Source organism: Amphiprion ocellaris, chromosome 11 (genome assembly GCF_022539595.1).
Source record: "Amphiprion ocellaris isolate individual 3 ecotype Okinawa chromosome 11, ASM2253959v1, whole genome shotgun sequence".
NCBI classification, from domain to species: domain Eukaryota; kingdom Metazoa; phylum Chordata; class Actinopteri; family Pomacentridae; genus Amphiprion; species Amphiprion ocellaris.
In genome coordinates, this window is record NC_072776.1 from 17,710,335 (window position 1) to 17,728,257 (window position 17,923).

Sequence of the window (17,923 nt, forward strand, 5' to 3'; positions counted from 1 at the left end):
TTGTATTGGTGGAAAGGTGGGTCAGTAGTGGGCATGAAATGTTTTCAATTTTTTGCCAACCATCAAGTTACAAAAGATTCTGCTTCACATCGGTGTCATTACACCCGAAGGCTTGCCATCTGTAAGATTATCAATATAAGCCCTCATGTGCACACATACACACAAACACACACACACAAACCACGAGCTCCATGGTTCCCATGACAGTAAGTGGCTGCTTCTGGACTTTCACTCTCCACTAGAACCACGGCCAGTCGGCCAGAGAGAGGATCAATAGAGGTATTGTTGCTTTCAGGATGGCTTGTCTTTCCAGGAAGTTGCTGCTGCTGCAGGGGTCTGATCAATGACACTGACAGAGACTGACAGAGAGCAAGTCATTCATTCAGCACAATGCAAGAAGAGGGGAATGGGGTGAGACTGTAGCAGAAACAAGAGTGAGAAATGTGCACAGAGAAATCTATATAGAAGAGACCGTGCAATACTGTAATTCATCTCATATAAGTTTTTATACCATCAAGAGAGAAAAACATATGAAAACTGAAGTTTACTGTCCATTCACTTAAAATGACAGTTTGAAAATACTGTATATCAGCTTAACATTCTTCCAAAACTAGCGTGAAAACATTCAAAGTCTGTGCATTTTTTTCTCATGGTCTGCTTCCCTCTTTTAGTGGGAGTAAAATGACTTCATTATTACATTAGCACTCTGACTGGCACAGTTATAATGTGCACATAAAGATTTCTGCATTGTACAGACATATGAATGTTCACACATGCATTGACTTCCAAACCAACAGGATGTGATCTGTGAGAAAAAGATGTTATTAGAGGAATTGTATTTTCTGTCTCACAAAGGGAATTTCCCCGCTCACACTGTCATAACTCTGATCAAACACATAGTGACAGAGAGAGACATAGAGCCACAGAGAGCCAGAGAGAGAGAGAGAGAGACACGAGACAGACGACTGTAACATCTGTCACAAGCCAACTTGTCACCTCGTTTGGAGCACATGCAGCGCTCACACATTCTGCTTTTCACTTCCCTCGAGGTGTGCCTGCGAGTGACTGAACACTTTTAAAGCAAGATAAAAAAGTGACTGATCAACCACTGAAATTAAAGCTCGAGGCCAAGAGGGGAGCAAATTGCAGCCACTGTGACAATAGAAACGCTAACCTTTCAGTATCGTCAGAGGATAACAGGAAAAACTAAAGTGTGGGCTGTGTTTTAAATGTCTGCCAATGTGTACAGACACACAAAGGCTTTTTCCCCCACCAACTCTCAAGTAAATTTGAGGTGGGCTTGAGGGGAAATTTACAGTAATGGGAGAAGTGGAGGGAGGATTGTGGGAAGAAGGAAGGGCAGCAATACTGGTGCTCTAATTTCTTGATTTTCCTTGTGGGGGTCTTGTTTGGGTTAATATACAATTTTTTTTAAGGGCTCAGTCACTAATGCTGTTTTGTTTCAATTTCAGAAAAGGCATTTGTACTTTCCCAATGCAGTTGATAATATTCCATCATCAAAACAGATGTAAATCAATGGCTTTACTGACTCTCAAAAAGAAAAGAAAAATATTCATAAAGAAATTCATAGACTAGAGAGTTAGTGTTCCAGGAATGTTACAGCAATGGATTATTTGATTCTGTCATTTGCTGTTTTCCATTTGAACCCAGTTTATCTGAATAAAAAGAGCAGTACTTACGCTGACTTTGAATGCCTGGACTGTGTTGTCCAGCAGCAGTACGTTGCACACAACCTGTGTGTGCTGCCTGTCTCGCTCCAGCTCCGTCGCCCGGACATTGTAGGATCTGCCAGCAGGCAAGCGGAAGCGCGCGCTCATCACGCTCCTACCAGGGTCTGCAACGGCCAAAAACACAGCAGAGAGGAGAAAACGATGAGCAAGAGAAACAAGAGCTGAAAAAAATGGGGCGTCATTAGGTTATGGTCTGATTTGTGAAGTCTCGTAAATATTTCACATCGTCTTCGATGTATATATACGGTGCCACTTAATGTGTCATCGTATGCATACCCCTTTAGTAAAGGCTCAGTCTGTCCACAAAAAGCACAATAAGCTGATATATGGTATGTCATGTTGTACTTTTCTCCATACAACCTTAGTGAAGGCAGCTACGCAGCAATGCAAGCCTGTACAAGCACAGTGAAGAAGTAGAGAGTGAGTGCTTCATGACAAAAGAATGTCTCAGAAGGCAAGTAGCAGATTCTCTAACAGAGGATGTAGACAGTACACAGCAGTCCAGCCCAGCACTAATACACTGCTAAGTTACTATAAATGAGAAAAATTATTGCACAAAAGAGTTTAAAACCACCATGCTTTATTGTTTCAAAATGTGATTAGATTTCATATATATAATAGTAGGGAATATTTCACACAAGACAACAGTCAAGATATCTAGTCCTTCCAGCTGCCTGGTTAGATACATAATAGCATTTTGCAACTATTTTAATCTTCAGTAAATTCTAATAATCACCCGGCACATGTGACTTTTTCAGTATTTTCATCCTATCATTCCATCATCAACATGCCTGGTTAGGATGATTGGTTGGTAAATAACGACAGTACAAACAGTGGCTGATGATGCCTCAATTACTCATCAGTAGGAATAAATAACAATAATTCAATCAAGAAGTCCATTTAGAGCACATCAAAGCCCCTTATTAGTGAAGCCACATCTGACTGCTTCTCTTGTCTTCCTAGATTGCAAACTGATCAGATGTGGCTTGAATTCAAGCTTATGAAGAAGAATGATTATTTTCTTGCAAGAAACATGAAGTTCAGCTAGACCCTAAACTACTATTGCTCCTCGCAATAAATTAATGGCATGTCTTACATATTCTCTAAAATAGTTTGACATTGTGAGAAATAGCAGCTTTAGAATGATGACAATATTTAGATAACTACAGACTTTGAAGAAAAAGGCAAATATAACCGTGCCGTATTAAGTTTGCATTGTTCACAGATTAAACAAATAAGATCTAACCTGCTACTTAGTGAAATTTAGAGGTTGTAGTAAATGGATTTGTTAACTTTAGTCATGGCTGGGTACACTGTTTCACCACTGCCAGCCTTTAAGCAAAGCTAACCAGCAAATAGCTTCATATTTTTATGAGTATGGTATGAAACTTGTCTTCTGCTATCAAGAAAGCAAATAGGCATATTTTCCAAAATGTCTGATTATTCCTCTATAATTTTGTATGGCCAGTTCAGTTACCACTGAAAAGCTGTTCTGGTCTTCTGTCAGTCATTCTTAAATGCAAACTAGGTGACGATGTGCACAGTTTTTCTATTTTGTGTCACTGCAACACTGTTTTCTCTTTTTATAATTTGTTGGATATCATATGCCACTGCAGTGGGTTCTGTGCCCTCCCTGTCTACCGCCTACTTTTTTATTCTTTGTTGATCTGCCATGATAGGAGACATAATAACCCCACAAGGGTCATGGCCCTGTCGTCAAGAGATGCTGTATTTGTCCCGATGACTCTGAGTGAGCACATCTGTGTTTGTATATAGTATATATGGAGGGCTCTCTGTGTGTCTGAGTTGCTTGTCAGAACACATCAGCACAAACCCCCATGACCACTGGTAGATGGTGTGCACTTTGTGTATGTACACAAATGCACAAACACGTACACAAATCTATACCAACTGCAGACACACTCCACCTCCAGGAATTCAAGCTTCACACAGTATATAAGCCTATAAATTTAATACACAGGGTCTATAATTGCTTGTGGATGTTATGTACATGCTGCAACTACACCTCTGGTCAGATAATATTACTACATTAAAGTGTCTCATTAAAAACTATGCTAAATGCCTGCTGAGCTTAGAACATCTTAAGAGGTAGAATAAAACATGAAAAAATACAATGCTCAAGCAGTACAACTAACAAAGTGTCAAAACAAGTTGTGTTAAATTTAAATATTTTGTAGTTTGCTTACTCCACTGTGACAGTAAACCGTATACCTTTGGGCTGTGGACAAGACATTTGAGGACATCCTTTTGGTTGTAGGTAAACACTGACTTTTAAACATTTTCTCACATTTTCTAGTGCAGAAAACTAATCACTTAAACAGGTTAATCAAGAATGACAATAAGTGTTTAAGATGTAGTCCTAATATGCAATAATTCAGCTAGTGGAAAAAAAAAACCATTTCAGACCATTTTTACCAACAAACAATTTTTATGCCAAGGCTGCGGTATATTTTCAATGTTGTTTGTCTGCTTGTGTGTCTGCAAGACTACGCAAAAACCTCCAAGCCCGATTTCCTAAAATCTGGTGGAGAGGGGTGATCATTTGCTGCTTGCCATTCCACAACTCTCTTTTCCTGAATATTCTGTCTGCTGGTAATACAAAAAAAATTGGTGCCAATCCAGGTCTCTTTCTTAATAATAAAGACTGCAAGATTGGACTGCGCATTGAGCATTGGACTTGTATGGTATGCCCTCTAGGTCTGCTTGTTGTTAATATGAGGAATATCAGTCCACATATTAATCATGTATTTTTAAAGGAGCATTCCACTGGTTCTACATGGCCAGTTTTACAACAAAGGAGGTCACTTCATAATCTGTTGAGGTTGCAGGTTCTCTAATGTCATCTCTGGCTCTTGAGTAGTCTGAAAAAAGTAATCTGCCATGATGTCGCCAGGGTTATGTCAGCTTCTGCTTGGAGACTATGATGTTGCTTAAGGACAGTGCATTATGGCAGTGGCACAAAACTGCCAACACTAATTTCCGAAGAAATTCTTACACTGTTATGAAATACAGCATTAGCCTATAGAGGAAAAGAGCAAGGGCGTGTTGCATCCCATGGTGGACATGAAATATACAGTATAATGATTGTTTATGCTGCTATCTAGTAACTAAAAAGATCACAGTGTGAGAGTAATCGGTCTGATTTAGATTAGTAGGTGACAGAGCTTACCACTGCCCCTAACAATTTCCTTGGGAAAACTATGGCCTATGTTACAACATAACACAGGGCATACAATGTGCAAGACGTGAAGCTGGTCATACTGTAAGTCTTAAAGGTGAGATCAATATTTTTTGAATGCCAACAGAACTACACACAAACAGTGGGGTAGACATGTGGAAGTATATAAACAAAGCCGCAAATGCATGCAAATACGCAAAGACATAGGCAAGCATGCGCACTAATGCCAGCCGCAGCACTGTCAGCTTGGGAAACAGAGCGAGTGGACCAAGGAGATGAGCAGAAACGGATGCAGAGATGAAGCCATGCAGAAGGAGGCAAGGACAGAGCAATGCACTCCTATCACTGGCTCACATGGACGAAGAGCTGTAGGATACATAGATGATGAGCTCTGACACACAGACTCTCTCCAAAGCCTGCATTGCCTTCCCTGCTTTGTTCCTGTCCTAACATTTTTCTGCCATTCAGCTGAAGACGACTTAAAGGATCTTCTATGTAATTTGCAACACTTTAATCACATATTTTCCCACAATAACACTTTTGTTACTTTAAATTATTTGACTTCTTTAAAAAACAAAAATCCCATGTATGAACAGTTTTTGAAAGCACCAACAGTCTGCCAAAAAATACTGTCACAATCACGATTATCTGTGAAATTTGCCAAATATACTGATACTTGATTTTGTCAAAATAGCCCAGGGCTGTTGCCAAGGCTACAGCAAACTAATACATTACAACTGAGTGAGCATGTATTCCCTCATTTCCTTTGTTCTGATGAATTTTTATGTCAGCGATTTTACAGTAGTGTAATGCGCTTTCTGCTCTTCTCTTCTAGAGACTAATCTCATTTTCTTGTTTATACTCATGTTTTGTTTCCATTCTAATAATTTTGGTTCTACCTTTTTCTGCTGTATCATTCACTGTGCTGCTCTGTTGTACCATTTTCAAGTCTACTCGATTCTACTCTCCATGTTCTGTAATTTTCTGCTCTGCTATGTTCTTTTCAGCTTTGCTCTGCTGAGCTGGACAGGACAGCCACACTCCCCAGAGAGAAGCCTCTGGAACTCCGGAAGCATGCTACCATTATTGCTTCCTGCAGTCAGCAGAGCTTACAAACAGGCAGGAGTGCATCTGTGTGTGTTTATGTGTGTCTGTATGTGTGTGCATGAGGGCCCTTGACCCTAAATCTCCCCTCACTGGTGGGCTCCTCTGACTCTCTGAGCTTATTGCAAACACAGACGCTCCTGCAGCCTTCCTGTCTGTACACAGGGATACGCGCCTTTCAAATAAACGCCAATATAAACACACCTACTTTAGCACATTAACATGCACACACAAACAGAGATTCGCGTGTTATTTAACCTCAAAATGAAGTTGTGTATATCTCCACTGTATGAGGACACACACACACTCACACACACAAACACAAAGGCACATTAATAGAACTTATCCAAACGTGACCTACTGAACTATGATTCTCCCCATACTTGTTATTTACACTAACCGAATTAAAGTCTTCAAAGAAAAAGTCAGCGTCATTTCCAGTTCAGTACTATGTGTGACTATTGAACTTCATTTGCCCCATACATTTCTATTTATACCCCCATTTTCTTCAAAGAAACTCAAAAACATGGTACATATGGTTTTTCTGTCCTTTTGTACTGCATTGGAACAATTGAAATAAGAAGCTAGCAGTTAGGAATCCCAAAGGAGTCATACATAACCGCTCCACAGTGTTTCATAAAGCATAAACTAGGCCACAGACAAACAGGTGGTCAATTACAGATGTGTGCCACTGTGTGTATGACTGTGTATGTGTGTGCGCATTCACAGACAGTTTGTGATAATAAATGATTAGAAAAAACTACATTAAAGTCCTCATAGATCATTTAAATAGGAACATGTACTATACACAGAGGGAAAGCATGCATGGGAATGGAAGAAAAATAACACCTGACCTGACCCAGTGTTTCATTTTAGTTATTGCTTTTCTATAAAGAAAGCAGGATCCTTGGTATTAACCCTCTGAACCTCAAGCACTTTATAAAAATTTCAAATTTTAATTCACTGTGGGCTCATTTGTGACTGCGTTTTTTTAAAAAGTAACTTATTTTTATGTGCTGTGTGTAAACACAGCCTGCAGTTCAGCTGAAAAGCCAAATATTTTTGTCTCTTGAATGTTAGTTGCAGCTGATTCATTAAGGGCTTCCCAGTAGTGTAGCACAGAATTTATTTATTTATTTACTTAAACAGATTCTGTTTATTATAAATGGCCGACTTGAAACAACACAAACAGTATAAAGTGATTTGCAATGTTCAAGGACCATCGGAAAGTTAAAAATGAGACAACTGATTTGAAATTCTCTAAATTAAAAAAAAAAAATTCTAAATGGGGTATTTCTGGCCACTGGGTTTTGGGGATCAGAGGGTTAAGCCAGCAAGGTCTTCAAGATCTGCACAGGAAAATAAAGCCTTCCTGTTTCAGTTTTTTCAATCAGCTGTGCCCCCACAGCACAGTCATCCTATCCTCTTTCTACCCATCCCTCTTTATAATCCTACACCCTCCAAGTGTTTGGTGTTTATACTCTTTTTTACTCCACCTACCATCCTATTCTCCCTCCCCCATCGGACCACCTCCGTGATCCCTTTGATTCTACTTACTTTATGTAGGGCAGCAACAACAGCAGACAGTATTGTTTCATGTCTGTGTCCGTCTGTGTGTGTGTCTAATTGACAGATTGAAACAAAACATTCAAAATGTGGTAAGGGGAGGTGGAGACGCTGCAACTTAAGGAATGTGGGCAGCAAGTGACCTCTGACCTCCTTTAGGGTCAGCCATATGTGGCCTGGGCTGATGGTAAAGTCATACAGTGCTGCCTGTCAACTGACTGAAGAGAAGAGAAGAGAAGAGAAGAGAAGAGAAGAGAAGAGAAGAGAAGAGAAGAGAAGAGAAGAGAAGAGAAGAGAAGAGAAGAGAAGAGAAGAGAAGAGAAGAGAAGAGAAGAGAAGAGAAGAGAAGAGAAGAGAAGAGAAGAGAAGAGAAGAGAAGAGAAGAGAAGAGAAGAGAAGAGAAGAGAAGAGAAGAGAAGAGAAGAGAAGAGAAGAGAAGAGAAATCACAACCCAAACAGTATAATGAAGGCTTTGTCATGGAAGGTCAAAATCATTACAGAAAATGACTTTCTTTCATCTTCTTAATTCTGTCACATCCTAATCACCTTCAAAAATGTGATTTTTGTTTCATCTCTTGTTAATATATTTATAATAGCTGTTGCTACTACAACTGCCTTGAGACAGCATAATTAAATAAATATAACCAAAACACAACCACAACCACTTTCTCAATATTCTTGAGAAAGTTTGTTATTATTATTTGACGCTGTTGTCTTGCTCCAATGCAAAAACTGGCATAAGCATGACAAGGATTGTAAGATAGACGGCTTGGCAGCAGAATTACCCTCATTTCACCTGGGCAACCTCACAGATGCATTAGTTTAAAAAGTGAGTGCATATGCTTTCAAATAAATGACAACTGTACTGCGTTTGATAGAGTTCAGTCCTGTATGAGAGTTCAGACTGGCAAAAAGCAAGAGTTTATATGGGTTTCATTGTAGTCATTCATGCAAAAACATCCCTTAGGAAAGTAGGCCACATTGATGAGTCTAAGTCTTCTAAAGTCTGTATCAATTCGCAAAAAACATATAGATGCAACAGTAATAGTTATACTGTAATAATCCACTTGAGATATTTTTCTGATTCAAATTTGACTTTCTCTTGTGCACATGCATTTTTACAATGCTGTGGGGGTTATAATAGATACAGTGGGTCCACAAATTTGGCATATCAAATCAACTGTACTAATTATAATTTATTATGATCTCAGGAAACTGTCCAGCTTGGTTTTCCCTCCCTTTGGTCTCCAGTTCATCATAATTCTGCTACACAGAGATGCAAACGTCTGCAAACCTCCGCTTGAACTTAACTGAATCCTTATGGAATAAGCCTCTCCAAATCCATGAATGAAAATCCTGAGTCAGCCGGCCCAGCTGCATTGATTAGAACAACTACAAAGTCCATTCTAGCTCACTACTGATCTTTATTTGTTATTTCTACACAGGTGATAAGCATGTGCAACCAAAAAAGGAGTAAAAAAGTAATACTACCCTAATATTAGAAATTCAGTATTGTAATAATATTGAGAGACTCAAGAAAACACAAGTTTGGGGTTCTGTAACAAGACAACGATCACGTCAAAAGCTGTAATTATGTAAGGATTTATATTTTACAGATGCAATGGCAGCATCACAGTAACATTTAATTGCATGTTTTTTATGTAATAGAAAAGAGATCTTTATTGACAACTATGAATGTCTTGGTACAAAATGTGAAAGTTCTTTAGTCACTAGGGTCTTACGATGGTAAAATTTTAATTGGCAAACACAAATTGCTAAAAAATAATGTTTGGTTCAGATTAGTGGTATTGGCACCTTTAACCACCACATTTATGCTGCACAACAGCAAAAGATATTTTGTTCAAATAATAAAAATAAATAAATAAATATGAATAACTATGATCAGGCAATTATGTAATACATGTGGTAGGGCTAGTTTACAAAGATGTTCGATTTCAAAAAGCTGGTTTGTAGGGAATCCATTTCGATACTGAACTTGCACACAGTCATCCATGGTTCTAGTAAAGACTCCACAGGCGGTAAGTGAATCATTAGGCTACAGGATGAAGGTGTAGGGGTAGGTAATATGCATGAAATCTATCCGTAATAATTAGGACTGTTCGTAATGACTAATTTGAGTGGTTTGAATGGAACATTAGATGAGTCACCTGGTCTAAAAGTAAGAAAACACTGGTCGTGCTGTAGTCTAGATGTGATCATTTTCTGCATTGACTTTTTTTTTCTACATTAAGACTCAATATATTCCATTCACTTTTGGAGACTTTTACCGTTAACAGCTGCATTTAATGTTTAGGCCGAGTGAGATCAAACCATCTGCAATGCCATATTATAGGTAACATTAGCAGTGCTAGCTCCAGCAGTCTTCTGCATGTGCTGAATGTGATCATGTGTTGCTCTGGTCCAGCGGTTATATGCTAGGTTATTCTAACACACAATCTTATTTTCATTTCCTAGATCAAAATACTGCCAAACCGTGCAGTTTTTTTTATGAGATGTTATCTGTCCTACTTCCACCTTGCTAGTTTACAACACTGAAGCATTAGCACATGGAGAGGAGGACAGCAGCCTGGGATAGTAGTGGTCGGCTGCATCTCAGACAAAACAGTTAAGTGGCGACGTGCTGATCATTGGTTTAACTGATTTGTATTTGTCATGTCGACTAGTAACAGAAAATTGACTGAAATATACATTTATTTTAATATCAATTACCTTATTAGCATCCAAGTACTCTTTGTTGTAGCACACATTTAACTTGTCATAGCAGAGAAAGCACAGGTGGAAATAATAGAATTAACAATAGCTCTGGTGCAGCGATCATTGCAATGCCATATAGCAGTTAATCATGTGTTTCACAAGATAAAATGTCTGATGTGTAAGTTAAGACACAACCAAAGATTTACATGAAAGCTGTTTCTATCTCTGACCAGTTCAACTTAGACAATCTGATTTCCACTACAGTAGAAAAACACTACTTGAATTTCCTTGATTGCAGCATCCCTTGTTACCATTTTTTCTCTCTCCTTCCTTGATTTTTTCTTTGCTTCTCCTCCTGCCTTTAACTGTCGGTATGGCCTGTGAGTCCATTATGCAAATTACAGTCATCAGTGCCAGGGAGCAGCCATTTACTCATGCACACAAACACACACAGAGCCATTCATAAAACCTAACACCTGTCACAGAGATTCCTGCTGAATCAAAGATGCAGATAATGGAGAATTGCAGCAGCTCTTTCAGCTATTCTGGATTATATCAGTACTGCACTCATCTCCTTTAGATGCACCACACAAGTTCTCTCATGTGGCTATCATGATATCTTTATTATAAAGTCATCCAGTCCAAATGGTCTGTTCCTCCCTCTACTTGTACTTGCCCTTATTAGCCTCTATATTCCTCTATTCTCCACTTTAGTCTGATCTTCTATATTCCTTGCCACATGTCCCCTCATAGAAACATCTCTTCAGCATATTCTGCTTTTCTCACTGTCTTACTACCGCACCCTGTAAATAAATGGCCAAATAATTATATCAGGGCTGTCCAATGATTTGCACAGTTTTCCACCGCACTTTACAAACAGTTGCAGGTTGACATGATGGGGAAGACAAGTGCACTCCCCATCTATACAACTGCTTTAGGTAAAACACCCTCTGGTATGAAGTACATACTTCTAATTAATGTTTACATCTTTTGGTTTTTAGTCTACAAAACAACACTTATCTCAGACTAAAACATTGGTAAAGAACATGGCACACTACATATCCACTCAAAGGTAGTAAAATAAACAGTTTAAACAGAAACTATCATATAAATACCCTACACTGATGTTGACAGCATTATGATTATAGTGTGATTGAAAAAAAAAACTATCAATACGCATAGGTTTATCATCAGGGCACGCAAATAAATACGGTGACTTTACGTGATGTTGAAAATTTACATATATCACAAAGGTCACTGTGGTGACTCTGTAGACATGGGGGAGAAAGCCCACATTGTGAGGTTTCCTGTTTTCAGCTAACACCGCAACAAACAGATCTGTTGGTGTTCTGTAAGTGCACTAACATCGAACTGTTACATTTACAATTATTTATTCACGGCGTTAAAACTGTACTGTCAAACTTGAAAAAAAAATAAATTCAAACACAGAATAGCTGGTTAAATACCTGGCATAATTCACAGCACACAGACTGCAGCTCATGTCTCTGACTTATCTCACAAACCTTTGTTCTACCAAGGTATGAAACCTGTAACCATTTATTCAGGATGATCTGTTAAGTGTGCTGCTCTTTATAGGTTAGTGCTATAATAAATATACGATAAGCCGTAGATTTGTTTGCCACATGGCTTTTATAATAGTCTAACTTTCCTTAGACTAATGGATTAGAATAATAGCATACTACGTAGGGTTGTCAGAGATGCCAACTGAACACACTATTCAGTTGGAAAAAATTTTTTAAAAAAAAGCTAAATTGAACATTGAAAATATAAGAGGGGTGGGACAGTGTTCCCTCATTTACACAACTAGAGGCCCTCGTCTGTGCAGTAATGTACATGCACACACATAACACACATCCCAATGCATGCGCAGAATAGACAGAACACAGAGAAACAGAGATGCAGGTCTGATTAAAGCAGCACATTCCCCTGATTTTTCCTTTCCTGCTGACGCTGGCACCTTTAAATGTTACCAGGGGTCATGTTCTGAACACGCTGCAAATTTCCACCCGCATCCACCCCAACCCTGCACATTCCTGCCCCACCAGCAGGGAGGCCAGGTGTTCTGTACCAAGCACACACCCTCCTGCTGCTAGGCAGTTGGGCTGCTAGGTTAGGTTAGCAACAAAGCAGCTCTGATACGTGGCTGATGCATTTGCACCTATTGAGGTCTGAGAGGTTAAAATGAAATTTCAAGGGGAATTCTCTAGCCATTGTTGTGTCCTCTTTGAGATCTTCATTAGAAGATTTTGTCCATAGTACACCTAAATGCACCATGTATATCACACATTTAATAGCTAAAACAGCCTATGTAAGACATTTTTATTTGTTTACATTAGATGGATAAATAAAGATAACTGAAACCCAAACATTTAAGAATTTAACATTCCTTTTAAAAGCTTAAAGTGCAGGAATTAGTCAGTAATCCAATACTATCACGTGATTATTGCCATTATGCTGCAACATCTAGTTAGACCTTAGGCTATTTCTGAACATGTGTAGTGACTGGCTATAGTGATGGGAAGTTAATCAATAAATATAAATCTTTGACATTTGCCATTTTAACCAGTGAAAAGTAACACTGTGATTCAGTAGGTGCTTCTGGAAGGAGCTCTGTTCCTCTCTTTGTGCTGACTACATGGTGTTATTCTAATTTTGATAAAAGACACAATGGTATTAATTCCTCAACCACCACTCTAAGCAAGTGTGTGAGTGTGTGTTTAACAGCATGTCGGATCAATAAGCAGTAAGTTAATCAGCCTCTTTTCATTAGGATGTAAAGCCCCTCTGGACATCACGCACACAACAAAGAACAAGCAGCACAAACGTGTGCACTAGCAAGCACTTATTTATTCCTGTGTGATCATGTATGAAAGAGACTGTTTTGCATTTTAATAGTTTAAGCTTATAGAAACTGTAGGATTATCTGAGTGTTGAATATAAACAGTAACCTCGATGATCCATCAACACTTTTAGTGCTGACTTGTTTCTCAATATCAACTGTAGAGAATCACCCCAACAAAATCTGTTGAAATATCCAAAAACTCAAACAATGTTCTGTTTTAACTTCTGATATTTTGAAGTGTTTATATGGAATCAAACTAAAATAGAATAGCACGGGACTACATGTATATGCATCTCCACAACCATATCATGTACTTTACCTTAAAAGATCTTCACATGACAGGTCAGTGTCAAAACAGTTTAATGTCAGGCAACTGATTTTCTTGAGTAGTTGCTAAGTTGGGCATCAAGGCTTCAAACATTAAAATATGAATGGAATAATGAAACATTAAGCACTTTGATGCTGTGCGCACTTTGATCATGTGAAAGCAGCTTTGGCACTGCATGCCAACACCAATGTATCCATACAGGTCCTACAGTAAGAAATCACTTTAACGCATTACTTGACTTTCTCTAGAAAAAGGAAAACACTGCCTACTGCAATAACCACTATTGCCAACAACTAGAATAATTTGAAATCACAACAGAAGTACAATATTTAAAAAAAAGAGGAATAAGTGCAGGTAACTTTAGTTCAGTGCATACATGAACACCATATGTCACTGGTGAAAATACAGACCCAGGCAAGCTTCAAGTACATATACTCAAGCAAGATTTTTTGGTAAAACATTAGTAACAAAATCTGTCAGTCTTTTAGAGAAAGACGGACAGAGGATAGCATGTAACAAAGTCATGACAACTACATGATTCACTTAATCCCTTGCACCCTCAGGATGATCCTGTATTCCTATTCTTAGAAGCTGTAGCTGTTGAGGTCATAATACTCAAAGACTAAACCAATAAGAACTCATCAAATTTCAACCCATCTCTTAATTACCAATCTCCCTTTACACTACTCAAGCCTTTTTTCTAAGAAGCCTTAGATATTCTATTCTTGCTCTTTGCTGAGAAACAGAATTAGACTGGGGTTGACATTTAAATTGAGAGAAAGGCAGCTGGTAGTTCAGGAAAGAGTCCTAGGAAAGTGTTTTTTGATCAGCCAAATCCTTTAGAGGCACCACAACAGTCATTTTCCTGGAAACTGCACACCTCCTGCTGCAGATTGGAGTTTAACTAAAATGTAAGTATATTATCAATGCTGCACTGTCTCCAAAAGGTCACGCACCGAAAAGAGATTGTCGGATTTGCCTGATTCGTTTTTCACATTTAACAATGAGTTCTCAAGGTCCCATTGGGAGAGATAAAGTTGCACAATAGCAGGGTTTTTCCTTTGGATTTCAGGGAGCTTAGGTGCTGTCTGGATTCCTGGGAATAATGGCGGTTGGGGGGGGTTTGAAATGACGTGATCTCCAAATCTGCCTGTTCGTCAGCATAATTACACAAAAACTACAAAGTTCAATTTCATGACATGTAGTGGAGACAAAGAGCACGGGCACAGAAGAACCTGTAAAATTTTTGTGTGAATCTGGACAATTTTGGTTATAGCTGCAAAACTTAGCACTGGCCTTGGTGGAAGTGTGCTCTCTGAGTGCCCTGTCCTTTGTTTTGTTTTTTATTCCGTGTTTTTATTCCGTTTCAGTCATTGTACTTACCATATTTGTGAATGAAAGAAAATGATTGACTCGTCAAAAGTCTAATTTCACCAAATAACAAAGAAGCATCAAAATAGGAGAAAGTAGCACTGGGAAGACAAATACTAAAATATTAAATCACTACTACAATGTTGGCTTCCCAAAATAATAAATAATTAAACTTCTAGAAATAGAGTTGGGAAAAAATACTGCTAGAACACTGCTAAGAAAAATAGTTTTCAACTTGGGTAAATATGACATGAGAATGCCCATTTCACTGTTTTCAAGAGTAACTGGGTGTGCTGCAGTGACTAAGTAAAGACTCATGGCTTTTCTATTCACAGACATCTCGCTACCATACCACCTGCACGTGACATGTTTAGGGAACATTGTAGTGTCCATCCAAAAGAGGATGTTCAGCAAATGAGACATTTTGAGTACCATTTAATTTATATTTTGTCTCTTTAAGATGCAATGAATTTGAGTTTAAAAAAAAAAAGGTTTGTAAAAGCCTTAATTTTATGCAAAGGTCTCAATATTCAATTATAATTTTGACGACAGTAGTGCAGTGCTAAGCATACATTAGAAAATGCTTTCACTAGTGGTTTTTATCACAGAAAACATTACATGTGAACACCACCGTACCTTGTTTAGTGGTTTAGCTAGCCACCTCTCCATTTTCCTTTTCCTTTGAGAGTGCATAAACCCTCACTGTTGTTTTTACATTCATTCTGACGTGTCGCCTGTGTATACGGCCTAAGGTGCTACACAAAAACATGTAGGCGCTGCTCCTAAGCCTTTTCTATTGTAAGAAAAACCCTGCAATGCGATACACAAAAGAAACATATACAAACACAACAACCAGCAGCACAAAACACAGACAGCACTTTGATTCTCTGTCTGGTTGCATCTAGAAGGTTCTTATCGCTGGCTAGAAATGTACAGTAGATTATGAGAATGCAACATACACACACATATTTGCATTATTACACAACTGCCTAAACAAAAACGTAAACTGAAACTCACAACGTCTACCAACGAAGGGAGGAAGGAGAAATTTCCTCCACTGGTAGTACAAGACCAAAATTGCAAGTGTACATGCACCTGTTGAATCACTGTACAACAAGCTAAAACACACTTTGTCACATTTACACTCACATGCTCACATAACCACACACAGCATCTGCTGCTTTAGAACGTGAGAAAATTAATAGTCTAGATGCTGTCAGCACAAATGTGCATTTCTGAGTCTTTCCTTTAGTGTGTTTTTCAGAGCTGTAATTGGTGTCGTCAGTGTGTGTGTATATGTGTGTTTGTGTGCCCATAGGTGGGACATACTTAATAATCTGGGATGTTTTGCTGATGATAGGAATTCTGCTTGATGCATAATTTACTGAACTTGAGGCTGTGCATAAGCTTGACAGTGTGCCACAGCTTTATTTTGACTGTCCTTTTGGTCAGAATTACTCAAACTGTAATCTCTTCGAAACAAACAATAGTCAACTTATGACCTGAAAGCCTTCTTGGCTCCAGCATCATTATCCGGCGAAATAACTAATAGCACCATTAATATACAGTAGTTGCTGCACTGTCTGTACTTGTTCAGCCACACAAATGGTACAGACAAAAATGGTGACATAAGGTACAGGATGTGGCTAGCAGTACGGTAAGTGCTCAACATAGAATTCCTATAGATTATTTTGACATAAAATTGATAAACCCAGATACTTTCCTTAAATGAAAGTGGATTACAAAAAAAGTTAAAACGGTTGAACTATAAAGTTAAACTACCAAAAGACCTGCTGCAGCACAGGTGATTCAAGCAGAATAGGTGATTCAAAAGTAGAGCTGATGATTACACTGCTCGTTTCAATGTACTATATAGCTCATATAACAAGAAGCATGTGTGTGTGTGTGTGTGTGTGTGTGTGTGTGTGGGAGAGGTGCTAGGGGATATCTCTCTAGCACTGCTCGTATGAAGAGGTGAAGATGAAGAGATGGAGGTGGGTGGAACACATTGTGGTTGGTAAATAGGGCCAAAACAGGAAAGCGTGGGTTCACCTGACAGTCACCTCAGAGCCTGTACAATGTTGTCACGTTGTAGCAAATAAGGTTTGCTGGTTAAAAGTACTGAGACAGCAATTTGTCATTTTTTTGTTTGCTTTTTTTTTTTTTTTTTGCATGTCTTGAAGTTTAAAGGCAGAAATTTGTGCCTGGATTAACGGCCTCCAAGGCCACAGTTTGCTTTGTACAAAATACGGCGGTGCATGCTTATGTGCTAAACTGAAGAAGTTGATACAAATCTGCAAGTAGCAGTTTTATTTCTGCTAGCATCACTCACCCCAGTGAGCATCAATGTCCTGACACAGTAGGGACAGTCTTCAGATAGCACTCACACAGCTTTGATATGGAATACTGTGTGAGAATAAAGCAGTTTCGAGAGCTTCAGCCTGCTGGACTGTGATCAGTGTTGTGCAACATGTCTCATATTGATGAAGATGGCATTTCATCTGCAGCCCAGGCCTGATATACTACAACCTCAGCCAGGTTTTACAAACATGGGTTAAACAGTACTTGATTTAGCCTGTTCTGCATTAATCTGTTTTTAAAAAGAAGATAGTGCAACCCCAGACCTAAGTAATGAACTCATGAAACAGATTCAGTTTCAGAGGAATGATGGTGTTGTATAGAAGAGAGATGCTTTAAAAAATTGATTATGGCTAAGTTTGGCTGTAGTGTGACATTCATGTACAGCATGTCTATAATTAATTCCTTGTTTTATTCCTCTCTAGCTCTTCTAAAGACTCAAAGCACACAAATTCTTAAGGCCTTAGGTACCTGGACTCAAATCTCAAAAAGTCACTGAAACAATTTTACCTGTTTATGCTCTTTGCTCAGATTAATATAGATTATTGTTATGATCTAAACTTGTTTCCTCTCTTCTACAAAGTAATACACTGGAACTGCATTTAAACATCAGTGGTGATAGACCAAAATATACACCAATGAGCCACAACATTAGAACCATTGACAGG

General features: G+C 38.6%; 1 protein-coding gene across 1 annotated transcript in view; it reads right to left on the reverse strand.

Moving 5' to 3' along the window:
- The window catches only part of ptpn4a (protein tyrosine phosphatase non-receptor type 4a), a 76,555-nt gene that overhangs the window by 44,656 nt on the left and 13,976 nt on the right, over nt 1-17,923 (reverse strand). Inside the window, exon 2 of the mRNA XM_023287193.3 lies at nt 1,701-1,855. Within this exon, the coding sequence (XP_023142961.1) occupies nt 1,701-1,838 (138 nt within the window). The 5' untranslated portion in view covers nt 1,839-1,855. The remainder of the gene's footprint in view (nt 1-1,700; nt 1,856-17,923) is intronic.